The sequence below is a fragment of the Haemorhous mexicanus genome, chromosome 5 (genome assembly GCF_027477595.1).
Source record: "Haemorhous mexicanus isolate bHaeMex1 chromosome 5, bHaeMex1.pri, whole genome shotgun sequence".
In the NCBI taxonomy this organism is placed as follows: domain Eukaryota; kingdom Metazoa; phylum Chordata; class Aves; order Passeriformes; family Fringillidae; genus Haemorhous; species Haemorhous mexicanus.
In genome coordinates, this window is record NC_082345.1 from 46,588,650 (window position 1) to 46,608,696 (window position 20,047).

General features: G+C 39.0%; 1 protein-coding gene across 1 annotated transcript; it reads left to right on the top strand.

Moving 5' to 3' along the window:
• The first annotated feature begins 1,031 nt into the window (after positions 1-1,031).
• On the top strand, positions 1,032-20,018 carry TWF1 (twinfilin actin binding protein 1). The gene is made up of 9 exons (XM_059847060.1): positions 1,032-1,158; positions 4,376-4,453; positions 7,053-7,231; positions 8,456-8,551; positions 9,779-9,883; positions 14,356-14,481; positions 14,697-14,847; positions 15,249-15,370; positions 16,893-20,018. Exons 1-9 carry the CDS (start codon positions 1,134-1,136, stop codon positions 17,061-17,063), a joined length of 1,053 nt encoding a protein of 350 aa, XP_059703043.1. The 5' UTR covers positions 1,032-1,133; the 3' UTR covers positions 17,064-20,018.
• Positions 20,019-20,047: the final 29 nt, after the last annotated feature.

Here is a 20,047-nt window from a genome sequence, read left to right on the forward strand (position 1 = left end):
CCATGAAGAAGGTTTTAACAACACGACAATGAAGCGATTTTTAAAGAAGTTATAGTTCCCATCTTTTTGTTGTTAAGAGGATGGTGCTTCTCCATCCATAGACAGATGAGCCTGAAATGAGCTAGCAAAAGCAAATCGACCTTCAGAGCATGCTTAAATTCATGATGCAGAACTCTTCTTCACTGGAAACTTTGAAAGAAAAAGCTGAGGGAACTGTATCAACAAAGTTTGAAAATATATAAAGGAGCCTTTGGCCATGCAGATAGGGCCCTGAGAAGGAGATGCACCCTTCCTAAGCATGGATCCATGCCCTGCCGAGGCAGAGGAGTGGCTCAAACACCAGATCCGCACTGAGAGAGAAGAAATCTCCATTGTTTCTGTTGATACAGTGCCACCACGTACCACATACTGCAAAATTAACAGAGAAAGACTGCCTTGTCAGGGGCAAGGGCTTGAACAGAGCGAGCCCCGGGTGTGGGCTCTGTTCCCTGACTGGTGGGCTCTTTGTCAGGGACTGTTTAATCCAAAATTTAGAGTATATGCATGCAGCCTGCTGTCACACCTGATGGCTCCTTCTGTGCTGCCCCAAGCGAGAGCGACAGGTCTCCACCACGGGCTTCTACACATCAACTAAATTTACCTCAGTCATTTTTCAGTACTTCGGTTAACGAGCAACCCGCGCCGCAGGGCACATGCCCCGTCCTGCCAGGCAGGATTGACCGCAAGCTTTGCGCCTGCGATGCCCGCGGCGATGTCGCGCGCCGGCTCCGGGACAGCAGCAGGTGTAGGGGGCGGCAGAAAGGAGAGGAGAGGGAGAGCAAAGGGCACGGGCCAGGCTAAAGCCGAGCCCCGTCCCCTCTCTGAAGCACCGAGAGGAGGCGCAGGGGGAGCGGGCGCGGGGCAGGGCGTGCCGAGGGCAGGGCGGTGCCTGGGCAGGGGCGGCCGCTGCCCTCAGCCCCCGGCCCGGCCCGGCCCGGCCGGCGGGGCCCGGAAGGCGCCGCGTTCCCTCCCGGCCGCTGAGTGGCGGCGGCGCGTCACGTGCGCGCGGCCGGGCCGGGCCGGGCCGGGCCGTGCCGGGCGGGCGGGGAGGCGGCGACGGAGGCAGCGGCGCTGGTGCCCGGGTGCGGTGCGATATGTCCCACCAGACCGGCATCCAAGGTACCCGCGGGACTCCCCGCACCTCCGCTCCGCGGTGCCCACTGCTCCTCATGACAGCCGGCCCCGTCTCCGCCGTGGCCCTGCTAGCCGGGCGGGAGGCGGGCGGAGCGCGTTTCTCCGCGGGTCGGGGCGCGGCGCGGCACGGCGTGGGGGCAGGCGAGCGCTTAGCGGGCTGTTCCCGGCGGGATTTTCCCCACTACTGCGCTCTTTGTTTGCTGCCGGAGGAACCCGTCCTTTGCGCCGCGGGCTGGCGAGGGGGCGAGCGAGCGGGAGAACTGCTGCTGGTTTCGTCCCCGGCGGCCCCGGCTCCTCGGGCTCGAACCCATAGCTCCGTTCCCAGTGAGGCGAAGCATGTAGGGTTTATCGGCCCAGCGGGGCGCGCCTGTCTGCCCCGGAGAGGCAGGGAGCCCGCCCGAGGAAAATGTTCGCTGCAGAGCCCCATGAATGGCAGGCACGGCCCGCCTGGGCTCAGGTAGTTCCCCTAGCGCAGGTTTTCCTGCGGCGGCGGAGTCAGTGTGGAGCCGGGGGCTGTCGCCTGCTCGGGGTCGCCGTACCGAGTTCGGGATGGGTTGGACAGCACGGGATATGCCGGAGGTCGCTGCTGGTTCCCTTGGAGCCAGAGCCCTGGGGAGGAGCAGGAGCCCTGGCGTAGGAGAGTCCGCTATAAAGCCCATCACTGGAGGCCACAATGGGGGAAAGTATGTGGGAACCTTTTTTCCCGTGTTTCCAGGCCTTGGACGGTGCGAGGAGCAATTAGAAGGAGACAGCGTATTGTTTCGCAGTATTAGCGAGTTCCCCTGAATCACAGAATTGCTAAACAGGGATTATATAGCAGGATTATGGAGGGGTCGGGTTTTACTGTCTGGATTTCTGCAATCTGCGTGTTCGGTGACTAGTACCATGTACTTTGCCTGCTCTCCGGTATTTATTGTTGAAGGTGACTTTTGTCCCAGCCACGGCAGCCCTTAGCTGCTCTTCTATGCCCTTTTTTGTCCATTGGCTGCCTGTGGTTTGCACCCTTTTCCTTCTCTTCTTTTCCTTCCTTTGCATGCCAATCTTTGGTCTTTTTTGCAGCTTCTTGTTTTAAGTTCTTCAGCCGTTCTCAGGCTAGAGGTGCACCTGGAATGTTTTTGGTTTGTTTTTTTTCCAGTCTGGGGAAACCTGTTAGTAAATCGTAATCCCTTGTTCTCTTGGTGATGCAGGCAGGGAGAGGCAGAAGAATACTCTGTTGCTTATTGTAAGCAAAAGAGTGCTAATCCTCTTCTGCAGCTCTGCTTCGTGTCTGAGAATCATTTGTCCTCTGAGGAGAGCTGTGGAGAGCTCGGTAGCTTTCCTTGGAGAACCTGCCTCAGCAGGCACTAATCAGGAGTCCTGTTTGCAGCAAAGCATCAGCCTCTGCCATTTGGAAGAGGAATAGCTCTACTTGTGCCATTGCTGGCTTTAGCTACAAACAGGCTACTGTCACTCATAAACAATTACAAGATTTGGCAGCATGGGCCGCTTTTTTCTGGAAACAGAAATGAAGTCATGGGCACAGTGATATGTACCAGGCAGTTGCTAAAAGGACTGGACGTTTTAAACAGGCCAGTGCAGATAAATACTGTAGGAAGTTACAGAATGTAGTAACTGGAGGGAAATACAATTGAATGGGTTTACAGTCTTCTAAATAATTTTAAAATAATATTCCCTGCAAAATAGTTGTGAAATAAGCCCAGATTTTGATTCTGTGGCCCTCTGCTATGCAGAAAGTTTAAGCAGAAAATAATATCACTGTTGTGAATTTAAAAACCTTCATGATGAGCAAAACCCATAGATCACTTGATAGTGAGCTGGTTTCACAAGTGCCTCAAAATATTTTTTCAGGAAACTGTCACAGTTCTGGAATTGGTGTAGAGACTTCTGTATTCTGTTCTTGCTTTGGTGTGTAGTGTTGAAATGAGAGAATAAGGAACAAAAGGATAATAGACAAGAAGAAGATAAAGAATGTTCTGGGGCAACAAAAAGTCTAGAAAATGGCACAGTGTTTGGTTGCTCAATGGAATGGTGAAGATGAGCAGAGATGACTAGAAAAGCTGGCGGGAAATTACTGTGAGGTCCTGCACTGGTTAATGGGAAGATGACAGCTGGGATGAAACTGGGCTAATACTGGAAACCCACTGCAGTTTTTTGTTTAACATGTTCTTTTAACATGCCATTTTGGACTCTCAGGATGGGGCTGGCACCACTTGGATGAACATAAATGTGAACAGAAATGTAAAATGTTTTGAGTACGGGCAGTAATGTTGCTGGATCCCATCTGTTCACTTGGCCTCAACCTGACTATAAATAATCCATTTTATTTGTTTCCTGGTTTGATGTTTGTTTTGCTGATGCTATGCTCTGTCCTATGGGATTACTTAAAGGACCAGCTTGCAATAAATGTTTTTCCTTGAAAGTAAATCCTTACAATTCTCTGTCTCTGGTATAATTAAACTGATTTGCACTCAGATATTTAGCAGGGCAGTTGAGATAAGAATGATCTTCATGAGAGTCAAGAGCAGTTCTTCAGTGTGCATATGGAACTGAGTCTGTAATGGTGGTGGTATAGTGTCAATGTGATTTACAAACATGTAAAAATATTTTAGTTACTTTATAAATTCACCATAAAGCTATCCTGCTGCAATAGGTTGGGGCTTGAGCAATGTTGTCAACCATAGAAGGAGATAAGGTGGTATGAAAGATGAGCAATGAGTGGCAGCTTTCACCTCTGCAGAGAGGTGCTCTCAGGAAAGACCATCACTTCAGCCAGACAAGCTCTAACATTTTCCTGGCAGGCGTAAAGTTTCTGTCTGAAAGTTTGTGCTAAGCCTGCAGACTTGGTGAAGCTGTTGCAATTTGAGATGCGTCATATTTTTATTGTGTTGCTGTATTAAGTCTGAAACATGAGATTGAAGATATGATGTCACCTGTAGTTTTCACAATGTTGAAGATCATTTGGTATGCTAGAAAGCAGGGCTGTTTTGTAATGTTGCCTTTCATCTTTGTGTGGTATGCTGATGGTTGGAACAGTGTGCAGCATAGCAGCAGCATCACTCCTGGGTTTGTTTTGCTGTCCAACTTTGTAGCAAAGGGCCAGTTGTACATTTTTTACAGTGTTGTTCTTACCCTCATGAATATTCTTTGTCCTGGGGAAGTGAAATGTGTTAATTTGATTGCTTTTCTTTTCTCTCTTTTTCAGCTAGTGGAAGTGTTAAAGACATCTTTGTTGGAGCCAGAAATGGACAATACAGGCTTTTAAAAATAGTCATTGACAATGGTTAGTCAAATTTTATTCTTTTTTTCTGGTCCTTTTAGATATTTTCCTAGTTGTTTTAATGACTTACATGTACAATTGTTTAAAAAACAGAACTCTGCCAAACTTAATGTTACTAAGGTTTTTCATATACAGAAGGTTAAATTCAAATTTTGGTGATCCTAAGCTTTTTTACTACAATACTATTGTATTTTTGCATTTGAATTTTTCGCCCAAATGTAATTTCATATTTTACCAAGAGGTGCTGTGTATTTCGTATGGATAGTATAAATAAGCTTATTCTTATCTCTTAATAAAGAAAGAGTAGAGGAAATGAAAATTTCCACACCTGTGTAGCATTTGGACACTCTGGTTACTTTCAGTAGATAGAGAGCTAGTCTTACACAACAACCAGTCACCGTAGATGTAGAACTTTTATACTGATATATCCTGGTTAAAAAGGCAGATAAAAGTTCTGCATGTAGTAAGTCCTGCTAAATAAGATGTGTAAGTAGTAATCTGGCTACATAGAAAATTTCTTTATAAATCTGTGACTTTATTTAAATTTTCAAAGTTAAAACTGTTTCTTAAATCTCAACATATATGTATAAATAGAAAATTACACCGTTTTGATCAGAACTTAAGTTTGATTTTTGAACTTCTTGGCAAGGGATATAAGCTGCAAACATTGCAAGACTGTATAATTACTTTTATTTTCTTTAATAGCAATGTTGGTTGGTTGTATATTATATTTCCTGGTTTAGTCCATTTTTTCAAGCATGTCAGTTGTCCACTTTGAAGGACAACTGAATTTGTTTTAGACTTCATTCATTTACAATACACTAAAAATCTGTTCGCTGGAGAAAGTTACATGTACGTACATACACAGATACACTTTTACTGGTAGGTAAATAACCTACTGTTACCTTCCTTGTGTTTGCTTTTCTTAGGAAGTCATCCGATATTTTAAGATAGGTTTCTTTAGGGCTGTGGGAGTAGTAAGATTACAGGCAAGACTTTGTGATAATCTCAGTAGCACAAAGTAAATGCTGACAAACCGTTGTTTAGGGGTTTTTTTCCCATTAAGTAATGCAAAACAATATGCTTTTGTGTATATGCTACTTTATAATAGGAAGTGAAGCCTAGAAATAAGATACAAATTTAATACTTTTAATTTAATATTTTTTCATTTCCTATTTTTTAATTTTTGTGTGTATGTATTCATGTGTATACACATATATATAGATATAAACACAGAGGTATAGGTATATGCATATGCATTTCATCTCTATAAGAAGCAGAATCCAGTCTTTGATAGTATTTTCTGCAGTTTAAAAGGAAACCTGTAAAACTCCCAGTATACTGGAAGAAGGGCACTTGCCTCATCTGTCTTCAGGAGCTTTAAGGAATAGATAATAGTCAACAGATAAAATTCAAATCGTGTTTTGCTAATCTGAGTTATTAAGAGATTTGCTGCTGGGCATGAAGTTCCTCTGGCTGTATCTTAAATCCAAGTGGGTATAAATCCACTTAGAGTTCTGAATTGGCAAGTACATCCTGAATACCCTTGGTTTAGGTGTACAACTTCAGGTAGTTCAGGTACTTTATGTCTAATTCAAAGAAGGACCAAACACCCTTACCCTGAGCTGTTCATGCTCTGTGAATTACTGTGGTGGAATGCTTTGCTTGAAGTTTTGCTGTTTGCTGTAGAGGCATTTGTGTGCTGTTGTACTTTTGTATGAAGTTTTGTAAGTTAAGCCCTAGACTCTCAAAAGGTGATTTGTATACTAGCTACTATGATGGTCCTCAAACTGTTGCAGGACCTCATTTAAACAAGGTATTTCTATTCCACTTGTGTGGGCTGGTATTTCTTGGGAATCTGATAAATGTTTTGTAAGACAGTATGCTAATATTTCCTTTGGAAACTGAGATGTGATGTATAAATAAGAGAAAATTCTTGTTGCTACAGCTGCTCACATAATTAAATACCATTGAAGTATTCTATACAGACTTAAACCAATTATACATAATAAACAACTTCAGTCATTTAAAGAGACCATAGCTGTGAAGCTATATTAGAAAGAGGTTTATCTTCTTACATAGACAAGTTAGTGATTAGTGCAAGCATATTCATTCCAAACTCTTTTCACTGTATAACTGGGTTATTAACTACTTACAATGAGTTCAAACACTTATATATTATACCAAGAGCATTAGTAATTAGAATTCTAAAATTTGAAAGTTTACTCTTATCTTGTTTATACCTAAGTATTCCAAACTGAAAAATAAACTAACTGTTAGAACACAGTTCTTATTTCCCTTCTATGTATGTTATGCTAGAAAAACTAACATCAGTAGTATCATTTCAGATCAAAGAACTTGATGACAACCAGCACGTTACTTCTCTACTATCAGTATTTTGGTTAAAGTAAGTTAGGGTTTGAACATACACAGCTTTTGTAGGAATTCACCCACTTTTACACTGACTGTTCTTGTCTTCCATTCTTCTGGGCATAATTATGAGCAATTAAGTGTCCAATTAGCTTCTTACTGTAATTATTAATTTTGACAGATGCTATTAACTGTATAGTTGCTAACCTGTAGCTTTGGTTATTGGTTTTAGAGCAGCTTGTTGTGGGATCCTCTAGACGGCCAGTTGGATCATGGGAAAAGGATTATGATTCCTTTGTCCTTCCCCTTCTTGAAGACAAGCAACCATGTTATATATTATACAGATTAGATTCACAGAATGCTCAAGGATATGAATGGATCTTCATTGCATGGTCACCTGATCACTCTCCTGTAAGTAGCAGTCGTCAGAGGCTTCGTGTTAATGATTTTGCAACAGTACCATTTAATCTGCATCCGAGATATAAAGGAAAAGGATTTGGGGAATGAAGCATTCCCCAAGTTCTTCCTAGATTCCCAGAAGAAAACAGCTAGGAAAATGTTTACTTAAGATGATTAAAGAGTAAATCAGTAGGTCTAGATGGAGTACAGCTGATCCAATCTATTTTTAGCCTGACTGGTGGATACAATACAGTTTTTTTGCCCTGTTTGTCTGTCTTACTGTCAGGATTTCAGAAAATGTGTGGAAAGATATAGGACAGAAATCTTAATGGGTGCTCATATAGAGAATAATTATAGTGTGAGCTCAAGCTGTTTATTCTGTTTGGCTTGCTGGCTGCCCAGCTGGCACTTGTGGATATGTGGTGTGCCACAGAATGCACTCCTTCTTAGTGCTTTGAGAGCATGGGAGAGGACTGAGGTCAGAATTAAGGATTTCTAGGAGAAACTAGGATACCAGGTCTGGGAATGTGGGATAAGGGAAGGCAGAAAGCAAAGCTGTTCCAGTATTCCTACTGCTTTCACCAGCAGTTAGGAAATAATAAGACATCAAAAGTTTATGTGCATAGAGATGATTATGTGGAAAAGGTGAAGTATTGTGGAGAGGATAACATGATGGTGAAATAAAGTGGGAAGGTGGGACTGCTGAGAGAGGAGTAAGTGACTTTGTGGGGCAACAAGTTAATAGGGAGCAAACATAACTTTTCCACTCTGTAGTTGAACCATAACTATCTGAAGTCACTATCAGATCAAATCAAAAGGAATAATGAGTTAGTTCTAGTCTGCTTTTTTGCTATCTGTTGTATCCATTAGTACGCAGACCAGGTGACAAAAGATCAAACAATTGTGGTTTTTCCCATTTAAAATTAGTAACAATTATGTTGATTTTTTTTTTTTCCCCATTTAAAGAAAAGCTCATATTCCAACTAAGGCTGCAGTTCAATTTTGAAGTTACTTTGATAATAGTAAATAGTATCATGACGTTGTGAGTTTAATAATATGAGTAAGTATCATGATTCAGAGCTCTACAAGTTTATAGTGCAGTTTCAACACTTGAAATACTTGCTCAAGAAAGATGTTTGTTGATGGACTAGGTACACCAACATGCTGGATTCTCTGTGTACAGCAAAATTTTTAAAAAGAACCAAACCAAAAAGCTACTGTTCTATTATATGCTAGGTTCGTCAAAAAATGTTGTATGCAGCAACCAGAGCAACGCTTAAGAAAGAGTTTGGAGGTGGCCATATCAAGGATGAAGTATTTGGAACAGTACAGGTATGTTTTTCTTTTCAAAGTCGGGACACTGACTTTAAATACTGAATATAATAGCTGATGTTATTGGTATGAATGTGGGTTGCTTATGGTCTTTTTGGATTAAGGAAGAAAAGAGTTAAAAGCTATGTGTATTATTCCAGTGTTAAAGTTGAACAAGTTAATAGGTATAGCTGGTAATAGGTAAAGTTGAACAAGCTATAGTTAGCATCGTCAGGTTTAGAAGTCCTTGCTTCAAATCATTATGAAAACTAAAAAACTAAGAATAATAGGCATATCTCTTAATCTCATTTCATGAGCATGAATTCTCGAATGGAAGGAGTTGGAGGTTTGGGGAAGAATAGAGGATATTGTAGTGGGGAAAAAAGCTGTGAAAGAGAAATGGGCTGTTGAGGTTGACATGAGACTAATAATTCTGTTGCTCTGCTCACTGAGTAAATAATTTGTCATATTTATCATTAACCTGTCATGGAGGCTTCATTATTCTAACAAACATATGGAGAGGCTGTATTCTACAGAAGTAGATAACTGATGTGCTAAGGGGGTTTTACTGGTAGGGATCCTGTTATTTTTTTCTTGTCTGTTCAATCAACCAGACTTTCACTGCCGCTTGCACCAAACCATTAGCAGTCTATGTAGAATGTGGAATATGTGTCTAGCCCTACAAGTCTGAGCTTCCATCTCAGTTTTGAGGAGGCAGCATTATATCTGTCCTGCTGTTATTTCAGAATGGGCCTGGGGCACATGGAAGATGACATTGATATAACTCACTTTTCCCAGGCTCACTATGTTACAGCTTATATACCTCTAAATTGCTGGTTTCAGTGTCTTTATAAACTTCTTAACTGTTGCTGGTCTTTCATGTTCATTTGTGTGAAAATCATGGCTTCTTCAAGGTGTTCAAGTTGCTGATCTCACTGAGGATCTTGATCATCAGCATCCAGTGTGTTACTTTGTCTTTATTTTGTTAAACCTAAGGATGGTTTAGTTGCAACAAGCACTGTTATTGTGGTGGAACCCTATTATGGTCCCACCTGCTAATTCATATGTATTCACCTGGATACCTCTGGGCTTCTGAAACAACATATAATGGAATATTGGAATATTGAAATAAAATGACCATAACTGTATGGAAGGCAACTGATTTTTGCAATGCTCCATAGAAAATCATTGAAGAAATTTTCTAAAATTCTAAAAAAACCCTGATCAATATTGATATTGTGCTTTCAGGATGATGTTTCGCTGAATGGATATAAAAAATATTTGATATCACAATCCTCCCCTGCACCTTTGACTGCAGCAGAAGAGGAACTTCGACAAATTAAGATTAACGAGGTACCTAAAATGTCTTCAAGAATGTGTGGGAAATGGTGCAGAGTTCCAAATGTACTGTAGGGAAATGTCTTTCTAGGGTAAAAAAAGGCAGAACAGGAAATGGAAAGTTTCAGAAAGTGTGAGTGGATGAGCATATAAATGTACTTCTCAACGGGTCGAAACTGCAGGGGGATGGTGGCTGGAGTTGAAGTGGCACGAGTGATCTCACAGTGTTTGAAAGGCCTAGTGTCCGAATCAGAGGCCTGGCAACCACAGAGCTTAATTGTTGCAACTTCAGCTTTTAGTATCACTGGGTGTCCTTCTGTGTGAAGGGTGACCAGGCACTGGCACTGGTTGCCCAGGGAGGTTATGGGGTCTCCATCCTGGAGATATTCAAAAGATGTTTGGACAGACAGCTGGGTAGGTGGCTCTAGGTGGCCCTGATTGAACAGTCGTGTTGGACAAGGTGATGTCTTCCAACCTCAGTCATTGTCCACATTTGATTGCCTGCATTTCCCATGGTGGCAGAAATTATAGAGAAAACACAGAATAGCAATTATTGCAGTGAGTGATTGCCAGGAGAATTTCAGCAGCCTTATTCTTAGAGGAAAGGCACATAGTCTCTGGTACCGGTGCACTTGTCTTTAAGACTGAGAGGAAGGGAAGAGGATTCCAATAAAAATAAAACAGAAATCTAAACCAAATAGCTGATCACTTTAAGAGACTGATAGCTTATGCTACAAACACTTTTAGAAAAATCTCTATCCTGAGAGAGCCTTTAACCAGAAAAATTGATGATTGTAAGATAGCTAGTGACTGAAAAGTTTCAGAGGATTCTTTATATCACATTTTTCCTTCATTTGAACACTGTTTATGTCAGATTTATATTAAAATAGGTCATGTGCTGAACTTATTTGTTCTTTAGATGTGTATGTTAGAGCTGTGGTACATATGTTTGAAGTATAATTTATTTCTGCAGCTGGGTACCAGGCACCCATTGTGTTAAATACAGCTGTGTATCTTTTGTTTTCACTCTGCTGTGTTTTTGCTGCAACTTTGTTGTTTATTGACTTTTTTTCCCAGTGGTGTCTTTTGTTAGTTTTCATGTCTGATTTTAACAATTCAATGCAGCAATCATTAAATACTGCATTTTACTTCATCAGCTTTTTTTAAAAAAACAGTAGTGAATGTAAAACTTTTGTGGGATTGGTGATCACTTCTGGTGTTAGTGGATGTACTACATACAATGTGTTTAGAAGGTGATTCATGGAAATCAAGTCTTCATATGTTCTGAAATTTCAGCAGCAATACCTTTGCTTTTCAGGGACACATAAATTATATATTGCTGCCATTTTGGCTTTGTTTGAAACATCTGACAGTACATTAGCTTACGTCATTTTTCTCTTCATTTTTGCACCATTACAAAGCTTGTAATTAGACTTGGAAAATGAAAAGCTTTCTGATTTTAAAAAGCTTTCCATATGTATATTCTTTCATAATTACCCTAAGAAATATTTTACTGGGCCAGATCAAAGGATCACCTAGTCTGTTGTCAAGTCCTTGAGGGAGCAACAGAAATCTAGGAAGGATGTAGGAGCAGGGCAAGAAAGCCATAATTACCTTAAATGCTCTTCTGTTGCTTCAACATTTGCAGGTAGGGAGCTTCCTGTGCAAAAGATGACATCTTACTATATAATTCTTCGTAGCAGGATTTTCATCCATCATCTAGTCTTTTTAATTCTATAAATCTACATAAAGGTTTTGTTGGCCACAGGTCCTGCGGCAGCATATTCCACAGCTTGACAAAACACTTTGTAAAGAGCCACTGACTGCTCTGTAGAATCTCTAGTTTTTTCTGATACCCCTAGAGATAGTATGGCAAAGGCAAAAAAGAGTCATTCAGTCAATCCTCAGTTTTCCCCTCCCCTTAGATAAAACCCTCTGTATGCCAGAATGCCAGCCATATCCTGGGCTGCATCAAAAGCAGTGTGGCCTCTCATGTAAACAGAAGTGTTCCTCTCCCTCTGCTCTGCTTTGGTGAGATTCCCCTGGAACACTGCATCCAGCTCTGGGGTACTCAGCACAGAAAAGACATGGACTTGTTAGAGTGGGTCCAGAAGGGGGCCAAAAAACAATCATAGGGCTGGAACATACTCCCTGTGAGAAAAGGCTGAGAGAGTTGGGATTGTTCAGACTGGAGCAGAGGCAGCTTCAGGGAAATCTTAGTGGCCTTTCAAGTACTTAAAGGGGGCTTGTAAAAAATAAGGGGACAGATTTTTAAGCAGGGCCTGTTGCAGTAGAACAAGGGAGAATGGTTTTAAGCTAAAACAGGGTAGGTTAGATTAGCTATGAGCAAGAATTTGTTTTATTGTGTAATGAGATACTGGAAGAGTTTGCTGAAAGAGGTGGTAGATGCCCCATCCCTAGAAACATTCAGGGTCAGGTTGGATGGGGCTCTGAGTTCCCTGATCTATTTGAAGATGTTGCTGCTTTCTGTGGGGGGGTTGGATTAGATCACCTTCAGAGGACCCTTCCAGCCACAACTGTGCCATGATTCTCTATCCATGGACCTCTGTTGTATTCCTTATCAGTTCTCTTCCAGGCTGACAAGTCCTAATCTGGGTAGTTCTTCCTCCTAAACAACACACTCCATACTTCTGATCCTTTTGCTTTTCTCTGCAGTTTTTCCAGTTCTGCTATGTAATTTATGAGATGGAGGGATGGGGAAGCCAGATCTGCATGTGGTTTTCAAGATGCAGGCATGTTACTGATATCTACAGTGCGTAATAATGTGTTCTGTTCTCTACTGTTTTTTCTAACAATCTGTAACATTTCATTTGTGGATGGGGAGTATGCAGATTTATATTTTTTTTCTTTTTTGCCTTGGGGTTATTTTCAGATTTAGTCAGAATGACATGCAAGGTCTTGCTCCTTAATGGTAGTAGCCAGCTCAACCTAGTCACCATACAAGTAGAAAAAGAGGGTTTTTTTCCTCCTGCCTGCATTTACATTTATTCACAGGAAAATTCATCTGCCATTTTATCCAGCACTCAGCAGCCATTATTAACTAAGTCTTAGCAGTGTGAATTTAAATATTCTTAAGGGATTTAGGTGGTTCTGTTCATTTTCCTATATTTGGAGTTAAACTGGGTTACTCTCTTCCCTTGTCTATCTCAACACTTCACAGCTTGTTTTTAAGTTTGGAGTACTTATTTTCTACCTGTATTTTAATATTGATTCTAGAGTATGGTATTTTATGATGGATTATTATTTTTGTCATGCCTATTTTACATTTGTCAGTCAGGCTTTTATGCAGATTTATATTTTACAAAACATTTTTTCTATAACCTTGTTCATAAATTTATCGATCCTTGTGCAAAGTAAGCTCCCCACCTGCTTTCTTCTCCTCTTTCCTTGTTGCTAACAAGCTGTTCTTTAAAATGTGAAGTATAAGTAAGTGTTGCTACAAGCGTTTGTTTTTTGTTTTTCTATCAGTTTGTTTCATATTTTATTAGCATCTCTTTTTAATAAAGCTGCACATCATCTAGTTGATAGATCTAGGGTAGGAAAGGTCTGCACTTTCCATTTCATACAATTTTTTTTTACATTTGCAGCTTCATAACCAATGTTAAATGTAATTGTGAAACTTTAAAAGGAAGTAAATATATTAAAAAAACAGTACTTAGACAGTAAACTAAGACTGAAGAAGACTGGAGGCAAAAGCTCATTTTAAGAGAAACTGAATGAATACTAAGATAAGCATAAATTCTTGAACATCAGATTGAAAATAACTGTTCTCTCCAGTAATTTGACACTCATATAACTGGATTATGTCTAGCTTGTCCTGGATTTTTTTTTTTTTTACTTTGTGGTAGACCTTCTAGAAATAAAAAATTAGGATTTTGTTTCTTTGTTTTGTTTGCTTTGGTTTTGGTATAGGCTATTTGCGGGAGTATATTGAACCAGGAGGGAGAATAGAAGCTTTACTTTTCCTTCTAGAATATCAGTTTGTCTCATAATTTCTCTCTTCCTTCAAAAATTTTGACTCCTTGGAAATCATGTCTTTGTTTTGATCTACAATTATTTAAGCTATAACAAAGTTTATAGGGAATATTTTCAGTTCAAAAGTATAACACAGCATATGAAAATCAAGATTTTTTTTTCCTGGATTATTGTGTCTCTACAACAGGTTTTAACTTAGAACTTCACTGACACTTGAACCAGTTTTCCTTCTGATGATTTTGTTGCTCTGCTAAGCAGAACAGAGCATGTTTCAGATAAGAAGTTTTGCAGGCTAGCAAACAAACGTGACCTGTGAATTAAAAAATGCAAATCTTTTGTATATGGGGATCATTTCTTGGGGTGGTTTATTCTCAGAATAGCTACAGCTAACTCTACGTGTAACCATATGGAATGCATTGTCAGTCATTGTATGAAACCAAATAAATGCCTGCAGAGGTTTCTTTTAACAGCTCAGCTGACTTGTGTTCCAGGTACAGGCGGATGTTGGTGTAGATACCAAGCATCAAACACTGCAAGGAGTAGCATTCCCCATTGCTAAAGAAGCTATTCAGGCTCTGGAGAAACTGAAAAATAAGAAACTCAATTATGTACAGCTGGCAAGTATAAAATATTTTAACTATTTTTTAATAATGAGTATAAAATAGATTACCCACATAATAAACAATGTGTATTGATGTAGCATGCTGACAATTACTATTTTGAATTAGATTAATCCAAACTTTTTTCCATCCTGTCATGTTCTCTGGTTTGTTGGGGGTTTTTTGGGTTTTTTTTTGTGTATTAACTATATTCATGTTTGCTTTGTTTACAGCAAATTGATATGAAAAATGAAACTATTATTTTGGCCAACACACTTGATACTGAACTTAAGGACTTGCCAAAAAGAGTTCCAAAGGATGCTGCACGTTACCACTTTTTCCTGTATAAGCACACACATGAAGGAGACTATTTGGAATCCATAAGTATGAGAAAATTTCTCAATATGAAACTTCACTGGCTTGTTTTAAATTCCTTAGCAATTTTGAGTCAAAGATGTGTCAGCATGATCATAAATTTCAGAATCATTTGGTTGTGAAACTGTGAACTTGTGAAGGAGAGCTCTTATGTGTGTAAAATAGTGAGCTATCCCTTTTGATTATGAGCACCCATAAATGTGAAAACATGCAGATACTGGCCATTCTCTTATCCCCTGTTTGAAAGGAAACACTTGCTGAAGGAAAAGCTCTAGAACAGCACTGCATTTTTTGCTTTCAGATTGCATAGTTGATTTCCATTGCCTCTCTGCTATAAATGGTTTTATGATACAGCTTTTGATAGAGTGTATTAATGGTCTGATTTGTGTTGTTGTTTTCTTTTCCTGCAGTTTTCATCTACTCTATGCCAGGCTATACCTGTAGTATACGAGAACGAATGCTCTACTCTAGTTGCAAAAGTCCACTGTTAGAAATTGTAGAAACACAGTTGTGGATGCAGATAGTCAGAAAGGTAAGTGCAGGGGTTGCATGGGTATTTTCTCCATACCTGTCTTCCCTTCTTAATGGAAAACTATAATTGTCTCTGTCACCACCTTGTCTAAACAATGACAAGTGTAATTTAGCTTGTCCTGAACAGGAAGTAATTGTTGATGGAGCTAGAGGTACAAAGTTAAATCATGGAAGTTTTACTCTGTTTCATAATTTCTACACTTTTATCTTGAACAAATATATCCTTGTGTATCAAGGAAGTATTTGAGAGTACTTTGAAGGACTTTATAGAATTAACATGATACCTTACTCAAAGTTGGTGTCATATTTTGGACCACAACATATTGCTGTTGTTAAACACTAAATTCCTTTAAGCCAAATTTATGTAGGGATTTTCAAAATAATTTCAAGCTGCAGTTCTGGAAATTAGAACTGCTATCTTAGGAGTCCTTGATGGGGCAAACAAGTATTTGCAAGTAAGCTGATCTTTTCACACTGTATAGATTTTACTGCAATGCAAAAAGTTGCTTCTCACCTCCCAAGCAGAGACCACAGAAATTGTCCACTTGTTACCTATGGGTATGTTTTTAACACCTTTGTGGAAGCTTAGTTTCTGTAGAGATTATGTTTTACCTTAAAAATAGCAGAATTAATACTAACCATTTTTAGTGAGATGACACGAATTAACTAGATTTTTGCTATATGTATTTGTATGTAATTATTTTTCTGAAATTGCATTTCTGCAACAAAACTAAAGCTCCATGTGACTCCTGAAAATTCCTGCAGACAGAAATTTCTGAAGCACATCCTTGTAACAGCAGAACTGGGGCTGGCAAGTCAGTCAAGTGTTATGGTTGGCAGGGCATGAAGTGCTGAATGCTCAGCAGAGCAAGGCCATATCATTTCTCTGAATTCTACATTCCAGCAATTTAAAACAGTGGAGTTTGGCTTGAGAACACTATTTTCTTTCTGTTTGGTTTCATATATCTAGATTTTGAAAACTAAAACACTCCCCTCCATTTTGTCCATTTTTCTTAAACTTGAGTACTTGCTGAGTGGCAGTAGCCAGCTAATGTAAGTTTCTTTATACTCCTCCCCCTCTTTCTCAAGAGATAACAATATGCATGCACATTGCTTATACAGTTAGTGTTTAAAACATGTTATAGTGAACAATTTTGAGTTTTAAAATGTGCAAATACTTAAAATGAGTAAACAAGCATTAGTTTCACATAGAACATATTCTCCTAATTACTGTTAACAGGTACACTGTGCCAAAGCTTGGGACAAAAAGAAGTCCTTAGCATATGTATTGTTTAGTTGTGCTTACGTTTCAGGAAAATAATTGAGTCACACTTAATAGTGGTAAGAGTATAGGGGAGTCTCAGAAAAATGATCCAAGATTTCTCAGGGCATTAGGCACAAGTTGGAGAACTTTTCATGCTTGACTCTGAACATTATTGCACATGTGGTTTTAATATAGTATTGAGTTTCAGCAAAGTTTCTAAATGTTTTTGACTTTGAGTATGATGTTTTTTTTCTGCCAGATTGAAATAGATAATGGTGATGAGTTAACTGCTGACTTTCTTTATGAAGAAGTACATCCAAAACAACATGCTTACAAACAGAGTTTTGCTAAACCAAAAGGTCCTGCAGGAAAGAGGGGAATACGAAGACTGATCAGAGGTCCAGCAGAGACTGAAACACCTAATGATTAGAAACTGTGTTTGTATTTGTTACAGTATTAGAGTAAGAAGTGGAATTTTGGCTTTTGGTAATGAACTGAAATCATTCCATTCATAGATGCTAGGGATAAAAAAAAGCTCTTTGTACTCTTCTCTTTTCTGACCTCAACACTTTTTATATTGTTACATGATATATTTGTTGACCATGTTTTATGACATATAGAAGAGATAATTATTTTGAAGCTAGAAGAGAAAAACTAAGCTTGTACCCCTTTATTTTCATTTAGAAGCCATTATTTAATAGCTGTACATGTGATCATAAACTTTGCAGACATGAGACTATGAAGCCCATGTATTCTGTCAGTAAGTCACAGCTGTATTCTTATGCGTAGCCTATTAAACCTCTAAGACTTTCCATGTGAGAAGAGATGAAGGACTAGTGTTGTCCCAATTAAAACTTTATTTTTTCTTGTAGCACTTATGGACAATAGTGAAATAGAAGGCTGTCTTTGGATTTTGACAGGATGCATTGCTGGATTTTGTTGTTGTTTTGTTTGTTTTTTTTTTTCCTTGTAATGGAAAAGATAAACTAAAATCGGTTATCATTCAATTAATATAAGCATTCAGGAATAGGTGGATATTTTCTGAGGCAAAAACTTGGCCATCTCAAATTTATAACTAATTTTATAAATTATAATTTAAAGAAATCTGACATAAAACACAATAGCTTTTCCAGACTTCTGTATCACTCATAAGTGTTACATATTAGGTACTGAACGACCAAGTAAGAGGAGGTAAAAATTGATGAGTTAGTATACTCAGTAGATTATGGAGCTGCTTTCAGAGCAGTATATCTAAAGTGTCTAATAAGTAATTAATTATCGGTGCAGCTGGATCTAAAAATGTGTAAGTTCAGTAAAAATTGAAGCAGTCTTGCTTCATAACAGTGAGTTATCCTTGAGGTCCTACTGTGTTTGCACTATCAACTGCAATTTTTACTTTCAAGGTATTCTGAAAACTACTTTTTCTAAATGTTTGAACTTCAATTGTAACTTATATCTGTAATTTAAGTCCAGCTAGGGCTTGACTAACTGCTGGCAGCAAGCCCCTAGTTAGGATTTTGATTTTTTTCCTCCCTTCTTCCCTTCTTCAAAACACTTAAATCAGCCAGAATAGTCTAAACTTGATTGAACTGTAAGTAATGTGTTTAACAAGAAGAGAAAAAGTAGATTATTTTAATAAGTGCATTAAGGGGGAATTAGATGGGGAAATCAAGTATTGGATGACCTTAAATATTTAAAACTGTGTGATGAAGCAAATACTTGTGAATAGATTATATTCCCAAGTGAGGACTTCTTTTTAGTGTCTTTTATGTGACCTTTGTGATTTTTGAGTTTTGTTGGTTTTGGATTTTTTTAAAGCTACTTGGGAGTTGCCAGCTTTGGTTTATTGGATATTATCGTAGCTGCTGGATATACCATTATAGAGCTGAATTGTGTGTTTACCTGGTGGAAGATGGATTTAAGGTTTGTAGGGGATAATGTTTTGACAGTAGTGGTTCCTGACATATTATTTAGTGTGGCTATATGAGCTTACTGTTGACATCTGAGATTGCACTATGTAATGTGAAGGTTGCAATAGTTGGTATTACCGTGGGTTTTTTATATGCAGCAGAAATTTTACACTTCAGCTTTTTTTCTGTTGAATTTTACACACTACATCAGTCCAATTCAATAGCTCTTGATCCTCAGCTAATCTCCTGCTTGCTTTTGTGTTCTTTTCCTGCCTCTTGCCTTCTGTACTGTGTGTCAGGCAAGTGTCATTGTTTTTTAAATATGGTTATTTGTGTGCAACTCATTGTACACTGTAATTAAATGTATTTTTAGATTAACTCAAATATTTGCAACACACCTAATTCACTTTGGAATTTTTGTTTTGGTTTGAAGGAGTGTAGCATTTAAAAATTCCTGCTAGAGGATTGTTTGAATTTAGTATTCCTGCCCTTGTGCCAGCCATAGCAGGAGTGCACATACCTCTACACTTTCTTGAGCCAGTAAAGAAGTTCAGCTTTTTAAGACTAAATGTTTCAAATAATGAACAGTTTGACCTGATATGGTTGTGTGCATGTTGTGGGGGTTTTGTTGGATGTTTGTTTCGGGGTTTTTTTCACTGTTGTTTTTTGGTTTTTTGTGCAATCCTGCCCTAGGTAGATGAGGATAGGAGATGGAAAACTTAATCTGGAGGATGATGAGAGCTGGTTAAGTGATTATGCAAGAGCATTTATAATGAGCTGCTTTAGAGTTCAGCCCAAACCAGACATTGTAAATTTCCCTTTGTGAAAATATTCCGTGTGATGTACACACCCAGCCCAGACAAGAGTCAGTCATGTCCTGAGCATGTCCCCCCCTCACCTTTTCCCAAAAAGAGAATTGTATGAAGTCTTGCACTGCTGGCTGCTTTTCCAGGCCTCTTGTAGCTATTCTCCTGACAGCAATAAGAAGTATCTATTTTCTTTTTGTACAATCTATCACGTTTACATCTACATAGTTGCCTCCACTTCCGTTCATGAATGTTCAGAACCAGGGCAAAATGTGGGCATTCATCAGTTGTTCCATTAACTGTCTCTGGTCATTAAATAAATGAAAGTGTCCATTCAAATTGTTGTTGGCCTTCATAAAGCCCAAAAGCAATGCAGCTGCTTGCAGTTAACTCACAAGCTATTAAATAGTTAATTAACAGGACAGGTAATTATTTAATAAATGTTTATGTTGCAACTTAGGGAGCTCTTGCTCTTTTAAAACACTCCTACCAACGGTTAAACTAATCAAGGTAAAAATTGCTCTGTTGCTCAGATTGACATTGTAAATAAAAAAATTTCTTTATCAGTGTGTTTATGTATTCAATGAAAGCCACCTTCAGATGCTAAAATTAACTAAGTTTACCTTATCTATTTTGTAATTTACTTTATAAATAAAGATTGATGCTTTAGCTTGGTCTTGTCTGAATAATTTCATAGT

What these genes read in the sequence shown, in the direction of transcription:
- TWF1 (XM_059847060.1), top strand. Translation starts at nt 1,134, where the DNA reads ATGTCCCACCAGACCGGCATCCAAG. An exon ending in GGTCACCTGATCACTCTCCT is followed by an intron (nt 7,232 to 8,455) that starts GTAAGTAGCAGT and finishes ATTATATGCTAG; the next exon opens with GTTCGTCAAAAAATGTTGTA. An exon ending in GGATGCAGATAGTCAGAAAG is followed by an intron (nt 15,371 to 16,892) that starts GTAAGTGCAGGG and finishes TTTTTCTGCCAG; the next exon opens with ATTGAAATAGATAATGGTGA.